At 42.4% G+C, this 22,610-nt stretch overlaps 1 protein-coding gene and 1 long non-coding RNA gene across 2 annotated transcripts; one reads left to right on the top strand and one right to left on the bottom strand.

The window, feature by feature from the left end:
- Positions 1-33: 33 nt before the first annotated feature.
- Positions 34-5,694, top strand: idh3g (isocitrate dehydrogenase (NAD(+)) 3 non-catalytic subunit gamma). Its single transcript, XM_088291879.1, has 13 exons — positions 34-279; positions 465-512; positions 684-695; positions 1,081-1,178; positions 1,255-1,370; positions 1,923-1,983; positions 2,060-2,192; positions 3,064-3,197; positions 3,269-3,371; positions 4,707-4,853; positions 4,955-5,049; positions 5,130-5,190; positions 5,287-5,694. The coding sequence occupies exons 1-13, from the start codon at positions 199-201 to the stop codon at positions 5,386-5,388; spliced, it is 1,191 nt and encodes a 396-aa protein (XP_088148005.1). The 5' UTR covers positions 34-198; the 3' UTR covers positions 5,389-5,694.
- On the bottom strand, positions 846-11,117 carry LOC148339366 (uncharacterized). The gene is made up of 3 exons (XR_015842599.1): positions 11,015-11,117; positions 6,097-8,698; positions 846-1,188 (listed from the first exon to the last, which is right to left on the bottom strand). It is a non-coding gene; the product is annotated as an uncharacterized LOC148339366 (long non-coding RNA).
- Positions 11,118-22,610: the final 11,493 nt, after the last annotated feature.

Consider the following 22,610-nt stretch of genomic DNA (forward strand, 5'->3'; position numbering starts at 1 on the left):
TCCGCAATCTAGCGTAATTCTTGTATTGTAAGTTTTTTCTGCTATTAAATCACAACAATATAACCGGGGCAATCGTTGGTTTCGTTAAAAAAATATAAGAAATAAATAAAAAGTGATTAATTTGGCTGTATTTTTTTGTTAAAAAAAAAACTCCACCCTCTTTTGTAGCGCACTGCTACTAGCTCGTCCGAACTCAAGATGGCAGCTCCCTGTGCCGCACTCTCCATGGCTAAAATAATCCAACCTTTTCGCGCTGGAATCGCTGGAAACACTTTGAAAGTAAGACTATAAAGGCCTCTTTTAAGATGCCCCGAACGACTGTCTGTGGGACCCATATAGGCCAAAACATGTTTTATTATCATTATCGTTGCACAAGGTCAAATGAGTAATAAAGGAGTAATAATGCATATTTTTTTCGCCCTCTCAAATGATGACGGATTTTTATTTCAATTGTTATTCTTCAGGCTTTTGGAGCAACTGTCACAAGTCACAGGAATAAGACGGTGTTGTCTGTGAGTGTTGAAACTTTGGATGTCGGTGTGAATACCTTTCTTGCCTTTGTCATGTCAATTGTGAAGTGTGTGTAAATTTGATTAAGGTTTAACGTTACACCTACAAAAATATATTTTATTAATTTGATCTGTTTTTCATCTGCTTCCCTTGCTGCCTGTCTGCATCCAAAGGGAGATAACATAGTAAGTATGTGAGACATGGCTATGATACACACTACATTGCATCGCAAACTACAAATATAAAGGTCAAATAAAATTCTTAAAAAGGAAGAATCTGATTGACTGCACATTGTCTTTTATTTTAACAACGTTATTAAATATTTTGATGACAAATTATGGCTCTTGGTCAGATTTCTCTGCATGCAAGCAGTTTTGAGAGAAAAAAATACAAGTGAAGGAAGACATGTACTTTTTGTGGCAACTAAAAAAAAAAAAGTCAAATCTGGCATGGCCATATGTGCATAGTTAAATTGAAAAATCAGGCTTAAAATAATAGAGCCATTGCAACGTTCATAAGCAAGCTGTACTGATGATCAATGTCACAAGTGGTTGCATCTATTTGTTTCAGCCTCCTCCAGCAAAGTATGGCGGCCGACATACTGTCACTCTCATCCCTGGAGATGGAATCGGTCCAGAGCTGTTGAGTCACGTCAGGGAAGTGTTCAGGTTGGTCAAACTGGAATTGCAAACAACAACAACAAATTCAATAGAGCTTTTGTTTCAGCCTGTGTCTTGTCATTAGGTTCAGCTGTGTGCCCGTGGACTTTGAGGTGGTCCAAGTCAATTCTGCCTTGGAGACTGAAGATGACATCAATAACGCCATCACTGCCATTCGCCGTAATGGAGTAGCCCTCAAAGGTGAGTCATTTTGTCCGTCCTCTTCAGTTTTCATCCATTTCATTTTACACGTTTTTTTGTTGCATTATCATTAAGAAGCAACTCATCTATTATCACATTAATTGACAAGTATTTTAATAACTTATTAATCATTTAGAGCCATTGTTCAACATAAATCCTCAGATTTTAGCAGTTTAACAATAATTAGCAGCAGTTTTGACAGATAGTCAACAATTCTTTTTCTCCAGCCCACCTCCCAAAAAAAGATCCTTCATTTCTGCCTTCAGTACGACTCCCGGTTGACGTTTACTGTCAAACTCAACATTAACAGAACAATGACAAATTATGTATTGCCTATTTAAAACAACCACAAAGCTTTGCTTTGGGAAAATCCCACTCAACTAGATCCCAACAAACAATACAAAACGGCACAGACAGGCGAACATGTAGCATTGGTGTGGGTAAGCAATTGGTACGTGAACACCAATGGTGAAGCAACTCATGTAGACATAATATAACAAGTCATGTTCTTATTGAGTTTAAGGTCGACCATGGCCTTGATTCTCCTGACAGGTAACATCGAAACCAAACACACCATGCCGCCCTCTGTCAAATCCAGGAATAATCTTCTTCGGTAAGTTCTAATGAGAAGTTTTGTATCATTTTAGCCACATGTTAATTGTTTAACCATTTCCATTTCGTGTCTACAGTACAAGCTTGGACCTGTATGCAAATGTGATGCACTGCCAGTCCCTCCCAGGCGTCCAAACTCGCCACAAGAACATCGACATCATGATCATCCGGGAGAACACCGAGGGAGAGTACAGCAGTCTGGAGCATGAGGTCGGTGGGACCAACGTTTCTCACAATCTCCTTCATCTTAACTGGAACGCTTCAGTGTTGATCATCTCGCAGTTTGTCTCGTTGCCTCACACGACTTTCTTTTAGGGCATTTGACCACCTGCCCTTGGGCGAGATTTCACCATCAATTGATAACATTGATGACTTGATAATATTATTGTGCAAAGACAAAGTTAAGTTCCTAGCCAATTTTCTGTCGTAATCGTCTGCTTCTGGGTTTGTAGATTATGTTTATCTCACAGCCAGAAGCTGGTGTGTCATTTTGCATTTTTAAAGTTCAACTTGTTGTGAAATACTGAAATTGTCAAATGATTCGCCAGATGTAAAACTACTATGGTATTTGAATTTGTCTTTGCAACGTGTGCAAATTATTTTGGATTGCTACAATGACCCACTGAGCAACTTTTTAAAGTAAAATCTACGTGTGTCTTTGCGCCTGTGACACGTCACTATGTTTGGCTGCATAGTGAACAGAGGTCAAATGCCACAGGAATTAAAAAAAAAAAAAGAATTAACTGAATATTTTTTTCTTCACACTTTATAAAACTTATCAAAGTCTATGCTTTAACTTTTCAGCCCATTAAATGTGGTCATCTCTTCTCAGTTAATTCTAAATGACTGCACGGCAACAGCTGGATACACATCTTAATGATGTACATTTTAGCGAAGAACATTTAATTGTTCTGTTTGTCACTATATGTTACTGTCACAGACAGATATGAACAAAGATTCGCAATTTGAAGCTGAAACACATTTTCGGACTGCATCATTTTCCACTCCCACACTAATTTGTCGTAAATCCTCAAGTATCACCAGTAAACCCTCCTTATTGGCTCAATGTGTCCTCTTTTAGAGCGTTCCCGGTGTGGTGGAGTCTCTTAAAATCATCACCAGGAACAATTCCCTGCGAATTGCGGAATACGCCTTCCGGCTGGCCAGAGAGAAGGGCCGACGCAGGGTCACGGCTGTCCATAAGGCCAACATCATGTGAGCTTTGTGCGCCTCTCCCCTCCTGCGTCATAATTTGTGTGGCTAATAGTTGCGTTCTCCGCCAACAGGAAGCTGGGCGACGGCTTGTTCCTGCAATGTTGCAGAGAAGTGGCCTCGGGGTATCCCGACATCACATTTGACAGCATGATTGTGGACAACACCACCATGCAGGTAACAACATGCTCAGGGGAAATGTGGCCATGTACGCATTCGGGCTGGGCAGCTCGGCCTTGAATTAAATCTCTTATTCTTCTTGGGTTTAACAGATTTCATCCCCTCTCCTTTATGAAAAAGCAAATTCTGTTTTTCACAGCGTGAACTCGTATAAACCTCCACAGGAGTAATTATCAATTATATTCAAAATTTGTGAGAGTCTTGGTTTGAAACATGACACAATCACAATTCTTAATTAACTAAAACTATTCAACACCATAAAACGAGCTGTCCAGCTGCATAGCCCGGCGGCTCCAGAAGTCTGTAATTACTTGCAGATGACCGATTTCAGACCTCAGAGGCAAATGTGCGACTCACAAGTTCTGCTCGCACTGCCACGTCCAACTCCTAACCTCAAATTTATGAATAAAATCTATCAGTTAAATAATCAAACTTTGTTTCAAATCGCATTTTTCACACATTCCAAAGTAGCATAAAGTTCTTCAAACAATTAAAGCATGCAAAACAAGTGAACCCAATTGCATGCAGACAAAGGAAGGCAAAAAAAAAAACATTTTCTATTGCTAATAATATGAATCGATTAAAAGATGAAATAACCTAATAAAATGGCTAAAAGCTCAGTGAATTTGCAATGTTAGTTGTAATAAGAGAACAACTGAAGTGAAACAATATGCTAACGAAAAGACTTCAGGAAAATATTTCCTTCAAGGGTAAGTCAACCCCTAAATGTTCTTAACAAGAATTGTTCGATGCATGCCCACTCGTCTCAACGTGGATTTCTGATTAATATTGCATTTACGGAATATGAGTCAAGCTGTAAAATCCAATCATTTTTATACATCTCATGGGGTGCGGCCATTATGCCAATTTCTGCCGACTGAAAATGACATCACAGTTGCTCAGGGATCAGTGAATGACCAATTTTGGCTCAGTCATTTTCAGTCGCCAGAAAGTGGCAAAATGGACGCCCACTGAGATGGCGAAAAAAGGGAGAAAAAAAAAAAAAAAAGACACAGAAAATGTCATTAGAAGCCAGGCTCGTGACTTTTAAGTTTGTTTTGTCAACACTCACAGCTGCTCTCAGATCTTCAGGAAGTGTGTGGAGCGTCAAAATAAAAGGACCGTGACTTTTTGTTCTGACTCACGCGAATGATAACACACTAATATCTGCAGAACTGAGAATTCTGCATGGTTTCTTTGTCCAAATCAAATCTGCTAGATTAGCTGGACTAAGCGATTTAAAGACTCTGAATGGCCCAGTCCCAGTTTGGACCAAGTTGAGCGTGCCACGTCACTGTGTGTGTGTGTGTGTGTGTGTGTGTGTGTGTGCAGCTGGTGTCCAAGCCTCAGCAGTTTGATGTGATGGTGATGCCCAACCTTTACGGCAATGTGGTGAGCAACGTGTGCGCCGGCCTGGTGGGAGGGCCCGGCCTCGTGCCAGGAGCCAATTACGGCCGTGACTATGCCGTTTTTGAAACGGTGAGAGGACTCTTCCGTAGCTTGAGGATGGAAATTGCATCAGTGGTGTACGCACGATAAGCTGATTAGGACATTTGTTTTTCATTCGTTTTTTTATCCAGGCCACTAGGAACACAGGCAAGAGTATCGCAAACAGGAACATTGCGAACCCCACCGCCCTGCTGCTCGCCAGCTGCATGATGCTTGACCATCTTAAGTACGTCTTCCCGCTTTCTACCTCCATCTGTCGTTCGACTCGTTTAACTCGACTTGTCTTCCTTTCTTGCGTGCCTCCAGACTTTATGATTACGCAACTCTGATCCGGAATGCAGTACTCACGACCATGAATGAAACCCGGGTGAGTCTTCTTTTCTGCGACATTCCTTTCGCTTCACTGAGCTGCCATTTTAACACAAAGTTGTCTTTTTTTGGGGGGGGGGGCGTCGCCATTTAGTTGCACACAGCGGATATTGGCGGTCAGGGCACCACATCTGAAGTGGTTCAGTCCATCATGCGACTCATCCAGAGCAAAGGACAACACACCGCTGAGATGTAAATGTCGACCGTACTGCTGATGGCACTCACACACGCACATATCACATTCATATTGTTATTATTTTTTACCTCAGAGCAGCCAATTTTCCAAAGTGTTTATCAAATGATGGCAACTGATATCACGCCACTGTACTCTGTTACAAACTGTACAAGTGTTTAGTATTTTTACACCATATCAACTGAACGGCTTCATTTGAATTTATGCTCGACAACATCATTACAAAGTTTTTGTCTGTCGTGAATGTGGACTTTAATTTTGCATGATTTTACTCCATGCAAATGATCAATAAAGAAACGTTTATGTGGATTTGTATTTTTTTTTTTTTTTAAAGCTGCTTCAAAACAAAGCATGTGCATTCCTCGCAAACCGGGGGGAGGGGCTGGGGCGGACACATGGTCTGCTGTTTTTAGACAGGCCCACCAATCACTTACATTATCAAGAGTTGTTATATTTACTCAATTAATTTAGCTGTTCTAATCTGGATTTTTTTTTATGTAATGTAATCATTGGCTATTTGATTTATTGTGAGTAATAACATGAAAATATTGACCATATAAATTATTTGACGTTTGCATATTTATCTTACTAATTCTAAATAATGAAAATGAGAAAGAATTGGTCTGTTCAAATAAATAATTTTACACAAACATTTGGGGATGAAAAGAGAAGTTTTTCCTTCCTCTTCGAATGACGTGGCAGCTTACCCACCTGTCAGTTTTGCCCAACACTTTGCCAGTCCTGTTTTCACCGAAGTTAGCCTTGGCAAACTGCTGTTTTTCTATTTTGCCACCAGGGGGCAGAAGCTCTTTGTAGGTTTTCCAACAGCCAGGACAAAAAAAACCATGAACGCACACTGAGTCGAAGCTGAAACAATGATTGTGAATCTGTGTGTGTTTTAAGTGACTCTGAGTGCAAGCCTCTCTTGCAGAAAATTTATCTTAACTTAATTTTGACATTTCTGCTCCTCTCAATTAGTATACTATGAAAATTAGGCCCCGGATTCAAACCAAATATTATACGACTAAATTCGGCATTTAGCTTTAGGTATAAAAAAAATTAACATCTCTTCGTGTAGTCACCCCAATTTGACCTTTTCTTCATTTAGATATGACAGCGTTGTGGTGACTTGAGATTCGAGTTGAATTCATTCCATGACCTTGCTTGAAACTCAAAACATCTCCAATCACCGTTGCCCGTTGAAATGAATGGAAATGTAATAAATATGTTTTGGCCTAACCCTCGAAAACATTTTTGTAATTTTTTTTTTCAATAAAACAGCACTATCTAATTTAGACTAAATATAGTAATGCCGATTACAAAGCATGTCAAGAATTAAACAGTTTGCACCATAAATATACTTCTATTTCAGTCTAATGGCTGCTTCTTCTGCTGTGTGTGCCTTGGCCACCTGGGGGCAGTATAATACCGTACATGGGGTACATGGAGATGGAAGGAAGAAGTTCTTCTACCCATCCATCCGTTCTCCAAGCCGCTTCTCCTCACGAGCATCACAAGCATGCTGGAACCTCTCCCAGCCGTCTTTGAACTGGTTGCCAGCCAATCGCAGGGAACACAAAGACGATTCCTCAGCAGTAATATTCATTCTTCGCAGAGGATACATACGATACCTCATGTGAGTATTGTCACATTCTATGTCTATGTGTGCTGCTGTGCCGGTTGGGTTCAAATAAGCGTTGCTTTAAAGCTTCTAACACTGCGACAGCGATCTTGTCGGGAGCCCATCAAAGGCCTTTTTCATTGTGTGTTGGCAATAAGCAAACATTTTGCGATTTGGAGAAATACGTGGTCCTTGTCTGAGCAACGGCTCGCATCTCGAAAAACGCGCACAGCTGTCTTGTACAAATTGTCCCAAGTGTATTGCGTCGGCTGCACTTGTGCGATTGTTGGTAAAGTTCTCGGCACGGAGTCATCGCATTCCTCTCCTTCCAGTTGCCATTTATGCAGAGCGCTCGCTGGTGTGGTCCTCAGCCTCCGCCAGCTGGCTCGTTTGCCTCCCTTTTCAATCAAGCCTGTAACTCACTCCACAGAGACGCCACTTTGGCCCACACAAAGTCTTCACTCCATTTCATCTGGAGTCGTCGCCTTTTATTTGCAAGCCCTTCTCCACACATGGTCCTCTTCCTCTCAAGTTATTTGACCTCACGTCGTCTCTCGTCCGCATCAGTCATCGCCTGCCATGCTCTCCTCCGCTCTGATCGACTCGAGATTGCGACCAATAGACTTTTCGGTGTGTGCTGGTAAATTTCAACACGTACAATCGAGCCGGGCTGTCAGGACAAACGATCACCGTGATTGGCTGTTAGCTAGCGAATGGGAGCACTGGACAAGAATGGGAAGTGACGAAAGCGGACAAAGGGTGAAAATTGAAGCTATTTCTCCAGAACTAAAGGAACTTTGCTCATGTTCACATCTCCTTTCTGGACTTGATGCCTGGCTGGACAGAAGCAAGCGAAGACAAAGTAATCGCTTATTCACGAAAGACCGCCGTTGTTGGACTTTGCCGTAAAAGGTTAGACTGTGACGAGCGTGTACTACTTCTCATGCATGCGCTTGAGGTCCGGAGTCGTGTTCTTCGGTATTTTCCGGTCCAACGTGCCGACTGGACAGTTTGCCACAACGGCTGACTGTCATTTTTTCACTTCTTTAGCCACTCTCCTGTTGCAACAAGATGTTTCCTGATCTATTAGTGCATTCGTAAATACACTCTGATAGTGAAAAGCGACAGTACGTCTCTTTCAACATCAGCAAACTTGGTCTTGATGCACCTTCCTTAAAAAGAGTGCGACCAGATCTGGTTCTGGACCAACTGGAATTGGTCGCACCAGTTTTCCCATTGCAAAAGTTAGTGCAGAGCCAACACCGGGGGCAGATGGCCAGTGGATTGTGCAACGGGAGCGGGGGAGGATGACACTGGCCACTCGATCTTCTTGGGCCAGCATTCAGTTGAAATGTGCAAAGGGCCCAACTCTGTGCGTAATCCAATGACAGCGGAACGTTCTTGTTCAGCCACATGAGACCAACTTCCCACGTGGTCAACTGTCGCATTATGAAAGCCTAAAAAGTGAACATTGAAACACATTGGTTTGGAAATACATTATACAAATGCATCTTCCCGGGATGCCACATTTGACGGAGTAGCTGAGTGTGGTTATCTGAATTCCCAGCGAGGAGGTGACACCATGGATGAGCTTGCCGCCTGTCCGCCAGCCAAGAGGAGCCCCGGAGGCCTGTTCGCTCTTGAATGACACAACGGCGTCCTGAAATAACGTTCAATCACTGATGGAGGGAGCTAAAAAAAAACAAAAAAACTAAAATTAATTACGCTGACGCTTTATCCTGCATGCAAAAGGCAGTTTATTAGACGGAAATTACTCTGCACCAAAGTTATTATTTATAGTTTTGGAATTTAATTATAAACTGTTTTTAATTTTGTTTTTTTTTTAATTTTGTACGTTTTAATTAGTTTTCAGCTTAGTTTTGGAAGATTTTATTAGTTATAGTTTTTTCCCCCCAAAAGTTTTAGTTTTAGTTTATCAGTGGTGGAGGTCAAGGCCTTCTCTGCTGGCCGAACAAAATCAAGAAATCATGATCAGATTCTTCACGTTGATGTCATATTATATCCTGGTGTTGAATTTGTAGGGTAGAGTTTTTGTCCAATCAGAATTCAGCTCGCTCGTGTTGCCAGGCAGATTTCACAATACCCGTCGCGCGCACTATTCATCCGAGGCCTTCAGATACAATCATGCGGGCGTTTGTTTTGTGTCTCGAGGGGGCTTTTACAGGTAATAGACAGTTGCGATAGCCAATCAGATCGCGAGTTGATGACAGTAAGGCCTTCTCGCTGGCCTTACGTTGAAGGTGATGAACGCGTTTTGTGATTGGATACTCACTTATGAGATGACCACGCTATGCCGAATCAACACACCCGAACGTCGTAACTGGCAACCGTTCGAAAATCTGAAATATATTCTCACTTTTTTTAAATTACAACGGTCGAAGGAGGGAAAAGTGTGGATTTAATTGCAGATGCACTTGCGAGGCCATTTTCAAGACGGACTTTTCAAGAGAAGCTCGGTCGTCCAACACTTGCTCAGTTGTGCGTTCTGTATATTATATCTCCAGCTGTGCTGTCATAGATGATGGTTGTTATGTATTCAAGTCGGACTTCACTGAAGACCTTCGTGTCAAATGCACGGCCCGCCACTGATATGTAGAAAATGAAATTGACTTTGATCATAAATAGGATCACGATTTCTCGATTATGTTCGGTCAGCTGAGAAGGCCTCGACCGCTCACCACAGAGTTCTTGATACCTCTTCTACAGTTAGATGCATGCATCCTAATTAAATAAAGCGAGGCCGTCTTGTTTGCCAATTAAGTTGCCAACTTGTAAAGTGGATTTTTGGCTTGAATTCTTGTTGAAAAGTTTTAAACCCAGTTGTACAGTGACTATTTTCTTTTTTTTGAACGCCGCATAGATTTTTTTTCAAATGTGAAAGTTTACCTAGTGTTGCATTTTGGGCTGAGTTAAATAACAAAAGCAGGGGAGTTATAAAAGCATTTTCCTTTTTATTTTATTTCTTTAACGAAATGTTTTTTTTTTTTTAGCTATTTTGTTTTCATAAATTAAAATAACATTGCTCTGCACACTTTGATCCTGACAGACGGACACCGTTGTCGTTGGTTCCTACTGCTCACTTTTGAACAAACCAGGCTGACTCAAATGTGCCGTTTCAGCCGGCGAAATCGTTGCTGTGCTTTTGACGTCGCTTCGCTGAGAAATGTTTTGTTTATGAGCTCGTGCGTTGCACTACTTTGCTTCGATTTATTTTGTTCTCCTGGCGCTCGCTTCAAAACGGGAGCTGTGCAAGTGGAGGAGCTTGACCCAAACCGTAAAAAAAAGGGCAACTTTCAACCAACATGTTTTATAGTGGAAAGTTATGCGAACATGAAAAACATGCGCTTGCACTTTAACACTCATTTTCTCTTGAAATGGACTTCAAACAACAAAGTGGATCTTAAGTTGTGGGGCTTTTTCTGAAAATATTTGCACCGTTCTTCTTACAAAACAGAGTCTCACTGAGTTTGGTGATTAGATCTTGAAACAAATGATTCCATTGTCTCACTTGTTTTCTAAATTCTGGCCTAGGTTAGCTTCTGGTGCATGTTCTTCTCGTCTTGAAAGGGACACTTGATCAAGCTTAACATCGACACTTTATATAATAGGTCTGCATGTAGAAATTACATCAGCACTGAAACCCCCCTCTCCTAAAATACTCTGTTGTGATTTAAAAGCTTTTTTTTTCTTCTTCGCTCTAGAATGCGAGACTAATAGAAATTATTTAACCAATATTTCAATCAATACAACGTCTCAATAAAGTTACACATGTATTCGATGCTAAAATACTTGACATATGTATCATCCATCATAGTTTAACAGCATTGTACACGACGCTCTCTCTCGCCATTTCCGCGGCAACCTGTTCGTCTACTTCAATTACAAAGTCACGTCTCGAACGAAAAGCTTCAGTAAACACTTAATTTCAATATATCACACTTATCAATAAACACATCAACGTATGGCATTCGATCTCGATTGTCTTACCTGAAAGACAAAATATGAACATTTATAAACAACGTTCGGTCTGTACTGCTGTTTCCAGCTTACGTGAAGCTCTTCTTCGCTCTAGAATGTGAGGGTCCCATTTTGCCACATACGCAAAGCAGCGAACGCTGTCCTCTAGCGGTCAGAGTTAGTCATTGCAAGTCATGCACAAGAATTTCCCTCATTCCCCTTTACAAATAAGCAATAACATGAAACTATCATCCTCGTAACATGGCTGGCACTAGTAATCAACTGGCTAGATAGTTCAGGTGTAGCCCGGAGTGGGAGTGGCCAAGGTGAAAAAATTAAGTCAAGCTAACGCTGATTGAATGAAATTGTAACATAGAACAAACTACAAACAATTAACCTTGGGGAAAAAACTAGAAATGACATGTCACAAAGTGCATGTAAGCTGCTCATTTTCCTCCTTTAAGGCGAATTTTGTGGAGCGGTTGTTCCCCGTTATTTTGACATCATTCGCCACGTATTTACAATGACTTTGAATGGACAAATTGTGAGCGGTCCCTGGCGTGACATGGCGGGAGGGGCGTGGCCGTCCATCTTTTGTAATGATGGAGTTCATCATTCTACTGCAATGACGAATGGCTCCTTTCCTTTTTCAGATCTGCCTTCCTTTCCACGACTTTGCCCGTACGGGAAGAGGACCGTTGTCGTACAATCAAGCGACATCTCTGACCTGCAAGCAGTCAGCCAACCCCGTTCACCCTAAATGGGGCTTGCCCCCCAACACACACACACGCACACACACCCCGATGCATCTCAGCTCAACATATACAGCGATTATGTCAGCAGTTTGCTATTTGCTATCAGGCTGGTTGCATTTGCGGCCTTCCAGTGTCTTCCTCATCTGTGACGGGCCTAATCGGAGATGACTAATGACTCCCAATGTTGTGGAAAACAGATGAAGTGTAATAGCAAAACAAAGAAACGGACAGTGCGTGACTGAAGGTGGCTTTGGGATATGAGGGGAAGGGGGGGGGGTGTGGTAGTCGGAGGAAGAATAGCATCAAATATCCGTCTTGGCCATGAGGGAGTTCACAGAGCAACTGTTGACTTCTATCTTTATCACCTCGTATTTCAGAATGAAAAGGACTTGAAGCGTCTGACTCCTTGCTGGAGGATCCACGAAGACTTGAGCAACGCAAAGCGCTTTAAAAGAGTAAAAGTCGGCTTTTTTCATAAGTGAGGCTCCATTACACAACCTGCACCACATGCCTTGCCGCATATTTCGATATGACGCTGAGGGGGGAAAAAAAAACGCCTTCAAAGAAAAGATGCAAGCCAACGAACACAAGGGCGCTCACTCGCCCTGTGGCTGCGAGAAGGCGCCAGACCTGAGAAAGAAGAAGCGATTCTTTGAATTGTTATTTGGGAATCACTGTAATTTTGGTGATTCGCCCAACAAATGAAGCGCTTTTTGGAGGCCTCACCCTGCCCGAAAATAGGACCATAAAAATTTGGACCCCATCTTCAACTATTTGAATTTTTTTTTTTCATTTTTCGCTTCAATGGATTACCAAGATCAAGTCATTAAAAAAGGGGAAAAAATTCCCGTCCATCCATTTTCTCAAGCAGTTGATTGTTCTCACTAGTTCCCATTTGGGGGAAGTTGTAAGATTTTATTTTTTGGGGTGAATCGTGTGTGTTTTTCAATTTTCCTCTTGTTTTCGTGGAAAACGCACGTTGACAGTTTATCACGTTTGTATGTTTTTTGAATAACTTTTTGTCCTGATGTAGGCAAGTCACTCGTCACCAAACTCTGCACGGTCACAATTTTACACCAAAACCATCACGCAACGGCAAACGAGCCGACAATGAAAGTACCAAAACAAGGAACAAAGAAATACAATGAACACAAAAGACGTATCTCTCATTTCCCAAGTGCTGCAAAGCATTCTGGGAGTGCGTCAATGTCAGCCAATCAGATGTCCGATGAGAGAAACGTCGTGAGTGGTGCGCTTTGGGTAGCGTCAGTTGTGTGAAGGTTAATCAATCTTGTGAAGTTTCACGCTTGCAACGACATCAATGATGAGACAGACGAGGACGTCGCGAGCAGCGGTCCTTTTCTCCAGCTTTCTCCCACATCAACGACTGACTGCAGTCTCAAATCGTCACCAACAGAGGGCGCCAACACATCGCGTGGAACGCTCACAGTCAGTCCATGATTTTTGGAACTCGTACGGTGCTCCGAATGATAAAGCACTCCGTCCGTTTTGGAGAAAATTTGGGACTTTTAGGTGCGCCCTATGGCCGTCAAAATACGGTCGTCAACGTTGTACTTCTCGTTTCTTTTTAAAATATGAATCAACACTGCAAATTGTCGTCACTTTTCAGAACGTTTTGTGTTGTTTCCGACTTCCGATTTCAAAACTACTTTTCACTACTTTCCTGAACCGCAAAATAAGTTTGGCTGCGCCTCCAATGGGAGCGGAGACATGATACATCTGTTCAAAAAGAAAAGGTCATTCTTTGACCGAGACAAAAGAAAGGAGCTCCGAGAGTCGGTTATTGATGGACTATTTGCTCTCTTCAAAACAATTCTGCCTCTCTCGCCAATGTTCTCTGGCTTTTGGATCTGTGATGGGATTAAACGTTTCGCCGTCTGCCGGCAGCCGAGGACGCCGTGCCAGAGAAACATTATTGCGAGGCAAGCATGCTGCCCTCGTGACAACCTGCATTACACTTGTCTGATGTCATCACAACGCCGCTCCCCTGCAACCGGAGCACCTCGGCTCCGACACCTCTGCAAGCCCCACTCTTCTTCTTCTTTTTTTTTCAGTGCCGCAGAGCCGTCTGCGCATCCCCACTTCAACAAGTGTCTGTTCCCGCACGGTTGCTAAAACAAAGCATATTTGCGAGTGACGTTCACGTTGGTGTTTAATCAAATAAATGTGAGGCCTTCAGCGCGACTTTTGGCCGTCAGGTGTTATTTGCATTTTGGTCGTAACGCTGCACACCTGATACCAGAAGAATCCATCAGTTTAAAATTTCCTCAGTCTTCGTGTGGATGACGTATTGGTCGTCTTACATTTAGGGACCGCTACTTTCTTTTTGTTTTTAAGTATCACATATTACATAGTAACTACATGTTTGTAGAATTTTTAAGAAATGAGAATTTGTTTAAAGAGACACTTTTATTATCTTAACACTGCCACTTTGATAATTGGAGCTCGGCTTGTTATATATTTTTTCCGGTCTCTGGGATCTACGTCACAGCAGGGAGGCAAGCGACGTAATGTTTGAATTGCCAGTTCTGTTGTTTAAAACGGCGACCGATCGCCACCAAAATGCACATTACTACTCTTGTCCACTTCAACCTGCAAACGCAGAAAAGCGTTCTGCGCAATAGTTCAGATTTATTAACATCAGAATCAGAAATCAGAAATCCCTTTATTGTCATTGTAGAGTGTGCAACGAGATTAGAGAGCTCATGTGATCCCCTCCACAAAAATAAAAAATACCGTGCCGATCGCTTCTCCACTAACACAGGCCGAAGCGGACAAGAGCAGGAATGCGCACACGAATCCCGACTGGTTAGATTTCGGCCAAATAGCTGCACTCAAGTTTTTCATGTCTCAGGAGGCAGCCTGCAGGCGGGCATGACAGGTTTTTCTTATTGTTTTTGTGTTTTTGTTTTGATCAGCTGAGTAGGGGCGTTTCCCCTCAACACCTCGTCCTCACCAGTCACGCACCTGCTCACCGTTAACGATCACACACCTGATTACCGGACTATTTAAGCTTCCCATGCCATCAACCCAGTGTCGGCTCATTACCCCGCTTTGCTCCCCGTTGCCGTTCGATTACGGACTACCTCGACTCTCTTAGTTCTTGTTCATGTACTTGTCATTGCTTCCGCCCGCGTTCACGTCCCTCTGTATTTCTCCCAGTTTTTGTTATCGCCCTCGCACAAGTCTAGTCACGTTTTAAGTTGTTTTTTGTTTTCGCACCCTGCCCCTTGGTTTGCCCTTCGGTTGTCACTAATTAAAATCCCTTTAAGATACTTTCATCCCTGCCTCCTCGCATTTTGGGTCCACCTCCTCTTCCTCGCCATACGGCGGCCCGTGACACAGGCGAGGCGGGCATGGATTGGAATTTTGGTGCCAATTGATCACCGTTTTTGGACGTTATAAGAAATGAAAGTACATATGATTTCCAATGGAATCGGTCCCTTTCGCGACTCCCACCAAGAGCGGAAGGGGGCGTGGCCTTATTCCACATTAAAAGTAGGCATTTTTCAAGTCGTCACTTATTTCCTAATTTCTCCAAAATGAATGCATAGAAAAAGATAATTGTAACAAATTTCACTTTCCTGATCAAAAAAATGGATCAACTGGACCGTTACGCCCTCTGGACGGCCGCGGCTCTGCTAACAGAACTTCTATGAAGAGTAAATATGACTTCATGAAAGAGTTGTGCAACCTTTCCAAGCACGTCATTTGATTATTTGCTATATCCTTAAAGCCGTTCCTTCATTATCTAAACATTTTACAAAAGAGCAAAAAATCTCTTTGCCATTTCCTGATCAGCGTCCATGGCGGGCCCTCCCTCGTCGTCCGCTGTACTTTCCTTGCCCTCGCCAAGTGAGGCATCAAAAGAGTTTTGATGAAAACGGTTATCTGTAAAGCCACCACAAAACACATCTTTGATTATTTTCCTGCGTCGCTCTCGGTGAACAGAGTGCCCTGGAACAACGTGTGACATGCTTTTGCTCAGATTCCTGTGGCGCATGATTTCACGCTCTTTTCTTTAATCACGTCCAATGGCTGCAGGGAGCAATGCGAGCGTCAGAGCTCGCTCGCTTGCTGGATGTTGTCGTCTAGTTAAAAAAAAAATACTTGAACTGGTACTGATGTGGGGGCGGGAGAGGGGGGTGCAAACGGAATGTAACCTGGGTTTAGCCGTAAACTCTTTTATTAGATTTTCCATAATGAATCAATTATCCTTAAAAAAATGCACTTATTGTTTTTTTTCCCTGGCAAATTCCCAAATACACATAGGCGGCCATTCCCAGGCCACGATTTAAAAAAAAAAATGCGGGGGTTACATCAGGAAGACATGAGAAGAAAGAAATTTTTAAAAATTGTGCGTTCCCGTGCAAATATTGCGAGATAACGCAATTTTTAAATTCATTTTTTAAATTCGGCATTTATGTACTTTCTGCTCGTAAAAGAACGCAATGAAGATGACGCGTGTTCGTTCGTGGGCGAGTTAAATTCAATTTGACTTTGATGAGGACCCACTCCACTGAAGTCATCTTCCTGCAGCACTTCATTCAATTGACTCTTATATTATCTCATCTATTATTGCATAGCATCATTGTATGTGTCAAATGTTGCCCAGTTGGCATCCATTGCAGTCTGGTCATCCTGGAAGGGGGATTCCCCCATCTGTGGTCCCTTCTCAAGGTTTCTCACTTTTCCCCTAATGAGGTTTTGTGAGTTTTTTCTTGCCCTCCTGGGGGTTAAGATCGGGGATGTCGATTGTGGCTATGGAAAGCCCTTTGAGACTGGCTGTGATTAAGGGCTATACAAATAAAATTGACTTGACTTGACTTAATCTTGGCTTGAAATATGAGGACGTCTTCTAGGTTAGCCAAAGCCAAACTGACCCGGAAGTAAAAAAAATTTGTGAGGGAATGCCAAGTTTTAGTTTTGCATGTGTTGAAAAAACGGTGCCGACAAATCATGCAAGTCACCAGTTTTGTCGACTCCTGATTCGAAAATCTCAAATTCCTCAAGAGAACCAACAATTTCTTTTAATACAGAGCTGGCAAACTGTCACAGATTGCCCGTCCTTTTTTTTTTCTTTTATGGAAATGGCTCAAATCTCCCTTGCTACGGCTAAATCATGGATCAAATTGCTCGAGGAAGCCGCACGTCAGCCGAAAGCTACTTGAGGCAAACCGCAATCGCTGCTAGTCTTCATACTTTAATATCAAAGTACACGGCGAGCGGTTTCATCGCTATTAATACATGCAAGAATGTGCGGAAAACAACTGTGCGCTAATAACTTTATTTCATAATCAGACGACGCTTTGGAACGTGACGTGACTGTCATGTTTCATCCCAAAAATACTTGCCGGAATACAAATGGACACGGATCGTTGAAGCAAAGCAAATGGTGAGAGATTTTTTCTTATTTTGGTCTTCCAAAATAAATCTTTGAAAATGGCCACTAATGCTCAAATTGTTGGAGTTGTGCCTTTAATTAAATTGCACAACAGCACTAATATATGATGTGCTGTCTGGAGATGAATTTTTTTAAACTAATTAATCGAAAAAATAATCTGCAATTAATTGCAATTAATCACATTTTTCAACGACTATTTTTTGTGAAGCTTGTTAATTACATGGAATTATATTTTACATCAAAGACTGTTCGAAGAGCTTTCTTTGATTCTGGAATTTGGAATCTAAATTGAGTCGGGCATTTTTCTTAGAAGCAATTCCCCAAACTTCTTCGGGACATTTTGTTCTCCCGACAAGCACCACACTCCAGCCACGTTGGTTTGCAAGGCTCAGTGGTAACTTGAGCACAGTGTTTCGTTCTGAGTTGATGAACTAAGTATGTACAGCTAATATTTGGAAAGTATGCAAATGATTCTTCCAAGTAAATAAATCGGAGTTAACTGAGTTAAAATATTTAATTGCGTGATTTTTAAAAAAAAAAATAATCCTGAGTAAATGCTTTAATTTTGACAGCCCTAATATATATATATACATATATGTATAAAACCCTCCATTGCACAGCTGTGAGTGAAGAACCCATTGTCAAACGTTTAACTGTGCCTTCTTAAAAAAAAAAAAAAATTGAAACTTGAAGAAAGAGATCCTGAGGTATCAGATGATTTTTCTTTTCTTGTAGGTTAACCATAAATTAGCACTCCAAGTCATGCAGCCTTTGGCGTGCGGTAGGGTCGTAACCCATCGCCCCCCCCCCCCGACACAAAGGCACCCAAAAGGAGGCCGATCGAACGATGACCTACTCGCGTGCTTTTATCTTGGGAAAACCTCAGTCACGCCGTTCCGGGAATGAAGCCCAAATCCGACTGGACTGTTCTCAGCCCATCTCCCTCCATTAGGCTTTCTTTCCTCGGATGTATTTCTTGGCAGATCATCTGTTCCGCAGCTTTTGATTGTCTTGACGAGATGCCGGCCGAGTGACAAATGAGCGCAGAGGAATGGACGTGCCTTGGCATGAGCTGATTAACCTTAAGGTTTGGAAATCGTTCACATCTCGAAGGGAAACGAGGTTTTTATCAGCCCTGAGGATGAGGCTTTGTCACTCGCTGTTTTCACATTCTTTCACTGATACTTCTTTCAGCAGGTCGTTAAGTGTACGTTCCACGGCCGCCTGCCCCTTCCCGACTTCAAAGTCCGCCCGGCCCCATCCAAGGCTTCCTATCCTCTAGTTGGCTAATACGATGAAAACAACATAGGAAGCTCCGGTGGCGATATACCATCGGATGTGTCGTCAACATTTTACTGCCCAGCAGTGAATTTGTGTCTTGAGACTAAAAATGTGGCAGGCGGACTCACTTCATGAGAAAACGGCATGCAAAGAATGTTCAACCAAAGCGACACGACTTTGCTTCTCTACAAATTTCTGACTGAAAACATTTGGTTAACCTGTTTTTTTTTATCATTTCAGTCCTCCAGATTTTTTAGGGGGCGTGGCAAAAACTGCATGCACTTTGGACTGCGACTTGAAAGAGAAAGACGGAAGAGCGAGGAGGGGCAAAAAAGAAAAAAAAGTCCAACTTGACCCGACGTGTATGTTGGACTTTGGGCCGGAATGGGCGCTTAAGAGCGCCTCGTTGTCATCGTGATATTTGTAACGTGGTAGCACAAGAAAGATGCTCAACCAAGTAGCCTCCATTTTTTCCACCTTCTCAAAGTGATATTTGTCTTACAGTTTAGCAATTTCACCAAAAGCGTTGAGAGCAGAGAGAATGGTTTCATTTTCTCATGATTTTGAAGCTTCTTTTTATATGCTTGGGATTTTTTTTTACAATTCAAATTTGATAGGATTGTTAATGTTTTAAACGGACTATAAATCATTCTTAAAATATAATTTTCCAGACAAGCTTTTTATTCGAGTTCTTCCCTAAATCCGTTTTATACACACACACACTAATCAATCTACGACAGTTGGGATTTGTTTTTGGAGTTTTCATGCTCATGATTGTTGGTCATTTCGTTTTATTCATGCTTTCCAATTCTGTCAAACAACACTAAACAGGTTTTTTCATGGTGCTACACTCATAATTTGGAATATTTCCTTGATGGCACAAGCTCAAAGACGCAAGAAAATGAGCAAAAATGACGAGCACATCACAGCTCACCGTTCAGCGACTAACCTGAGAAGTTAACAAAGTGGTCAGGTCACGGAAGACCAAAAAAAAAAAAAAAATAAATAACGTCTAAGAGCACTGGAACAAAAACAGGACGTAACGATAAAACCAAAAACAGTTTAAAACTTGGCTGAAGAAGAAGCAACGCGCACCTTCAGTCGTCTAGAAAATAATCATCTCCAGCTATCATGACCCGAAGACTTTTGGCTGTTTGAACAAAAAGGCAGCAATGCAAATCACACAAACGATTTACATTAAAAAAAAAAACTTTCCAGGATGATGCAACAAGTCACAACAATCGCTTTGATGTTTTTTCAGCGGTTTGAAGTCCAATTAGGCGGCGCACAGTTTGTACCGTGTATCGATGAAAGGCTAATTGCTCGGACGGACGACCGTATATGTCGCCCTGGGGTCCTGTTTACGTAACTGGAAGCACGACACCATGACCTAATGAAGCGGAACCCAAAACAGGGGCCGCCAACGGAACCTTTATTCGATTGTTCCGGCCGCCCTTCCCTGTGAAATTTTCAACCTGACTACTTGCATCAACAGTAAACAACGGTAACTTGGACGTGTATTCGTGCGACAGACGTTGACACTTTTTGACGTCATTTCAAAGGACACAAAACATATTGTCCCAACATTGAAAATCTTTCAGTCACATCATTTTTGTCCTGGGAGGGAATGAGCAGCATTTTTTTTTTTTTTTGTAATGGACTGAATGATCAGTTTCCACGGCCTCTGTGCTCTCCTCATCTCCAGTCTCCTTGAGAACTGGGCCAAATGCTCACCAAGCCTCCAAGTGGCCCAATCACAACTGGGGCGCTTCCAGGTGATTATTAAAGTCACGCTGAGAGCGTTACGCAACACATTTTGTTCAAGCTGAGTCCGGCTGAAACACGACGCGTCTTCAAATGTTTGGCACGGGGGAGGGGGGCGTTATCAAAGAGCAAGAAAGTGCACCTTCGCTGGCCCATTTGGAAATATTGATGGGGAAAGCCAGCAAGAATGTCAAGTTTGCAAAATGTCGGGCATTCCCCACTTTTGAGTCTGGTCTCGTAACAAAATAATCCTGCCGGTAAATGTTCGTGCACGGCGCCACGTTAGGAACTGACGTGACGTCAAATCGTTGACTGGGCCGTCCGTTGCAGACAGCAGTTGTCTATGCATAGAAATGGTCTTTTCTTAAGTTTTTTCCCGCCGTCTAGGTGACCCAAAAAAAAAACCGCTTCTGCCAGTCAGTTTACATGCACGCATGGCCGCACACCCGGCCACTTTGATGACTATGAAGGTTATTTATTCATTCTTCAACGTCAAACCTTTTTAAAACCCAAATATCAGGTGGTGGGGGGGGGATAAAGACCCACGCCAGCCACCTCCGCCTCCTGGGACTCGACAAAACTTTTGCGTAGCTAAATGTCCGAAATAGAACCAGTTGGGGTTCGTGTGCGCATTCTTGCTCTTTTCCGCTTCAGCTTGTGTAAGTGGAGAAGCGATCGGCTCGGTATTTTTGATTTTGTGGACGTGATCGTATGAGCTCACGTTTGATGTCAATAAATCCAAACGATTTGCATTTTGGTGGCGTTTTAGACAACAATATCACCTCCCTGCTGTGAAACCGTAAAAAAAATAACAAGCCGAGCTCCGAACGGGGGCGTGCCAATTGGTCGTAAATCTCATGACAAAAAAAAACTTTAATCACTACAGAGTGTTTTAGGGGGGGGGGGGGCATTTTCGCGATGATTTACTGATGTCATTTTTTCCATGCAAACCTATTCTATAAGTGCCGATGTTGTCAATCAAGCTTCCCTTTAAGCTACGCTTAATGCTCTTTCCAAATCAAAAAGCAAAAAGTCATATTTTCAAATGTAAACAGGATGACTTGTAATTCGAGTCCAAATTAAGTCTCATTCATACCAAATCACATTTTTTATTTATTTGAGCCACGCCAATCGCAAGTCTTCAAACTGTCCACTGGAGTCTGACTGGAGTCCGGTCATGTGACTGGACTCCTCCAACTCCGGCGGTTATCGGAGCCACGCCGGCACGTACACAAGAATCTCCCCAAGAAAGACGCCTGCGAACCGGACACCCGCCAAACAGACAATAAGCGGACTGACACACTTCAAGTTTCATTGAGTGTAAGAGGAGAGCAGCGGCGTTTGCGTTGATGTGCTCGCAACAATCCACGTGTGCTGGCCTCACCTCAATGCGCTGGAGATTTTCCATGCGCCAGCCAACCATTCACCCCCCCCCCCCCCCCCAGGGGGGAAAAACAGAAAGTTGAGCCCTTTTCTAATCACTGCTCTGGTATTTTCTTTGGTTTATTCCACGGCTCCAACTCAAGCTTCCATCCCGGGGTGCCTTCTCTGTTTGCTTGTTGACTCAAGAAAAGCGATTTGGCCGGCTTCTTTCTTAACGCGGTTAAAGCCAGGAAACTCTCGCATCGCCGTTTAATGATTGGATTTAGACAACAAGCATCATTGTCCGCTACTCCAATTGTTGCCGATTGACGCACTGCTTTTGCCCTCGTGATTCTTTTGAAACAATATTCAGCATTAAACGGCATCTTATCAACTTAATCAAGGTAAATTAAATGAAAGTAACAAAATTGTGAGGCTAATTTTCGGCGTGGGGATCAACGGAAAGAAGAAAGAATGAAGGCAATGACAAAGGAAAGCTCAGCGGGCAAACACACGTCGATTTGTTTGGATTAAGAAATTATTTTTCCATGCAAGCAATCAAACCGTCACCGTCATGAAACTTGAACACGATGGAAATGTTTTTGGGGTCGTTTTAATTGATAAATGATGTTTTTCAAACAAGCCTTTGGCTTCATTTTCCGCCCTCCGATGCATTCAGAATGGGCAGAAGTCATACGCACATTTCCCCCACCGACGATGTCATTTACGTCATAAACTATTTTTAAAAACAATGTAATGACACGCACCCATTTGGTGGCTTGTGATTTTTTTTTTTTTAAATTGTTACTTCCAATCTGCACCATTAAGGCATCTCTTGAGTATTTTTTTTTCTTTTAACCAACGACACACCAAGTTTCGCTTTCTCAAATTCGATTATCGTTGAGCAATTTTTTTCCTCCCGCTGCAAACATCATACAAATCGATGCCAAAAAGAAATTCATACGTTTTTGGAGGTAATTAAAACTCATTCAATACCATTGACGGCTAAATACGTCAAAGATCCTTTTTTTTTTTTTTT

Source organism: Idiotropiscis lumnitzeri, chromosome 3 (genome assembly GCF_059441095.1).
Source record: "Idiotropiscis lumnitzeri isolate Australia: NSW breed Sydney's pygmy pipehorse chromosome 3, RoL_Ilum_1.0, whole genome shotgun sequence".
Lineage (NCBI taxonomy): Eukaryota > Metazoa > Chordata > Actinopteri > Syngnathiformes > Syngnathidae > Idiotropiscis > Idiotropiscis lumnitzeri.

Bases quoted from the DNA above. Each gene is read 5' to 3' on its own strand.
- idh3g (XM_088291879.1), top strand. From the start codon at position 199: ATGGCAGCTCCCTGTGCCGCACTCTCCATGGCTAAAATAATCCAACCT. The intron at 2,193-3,063 runs GTCGGTGGGACC...GTCCTCTTTTAG, and splicing joins ACAGCAGTCTGGAGCATGAG to AGCGTTCCCGGTGTGGTGGA. The intron at 5,050-5,129 runs GTACGTCTTCCC...GCGTGCCTCCAG, and splicing joins ATGATGCTTGACCATCTTAA to ACTTTATGATTACGCAACTC.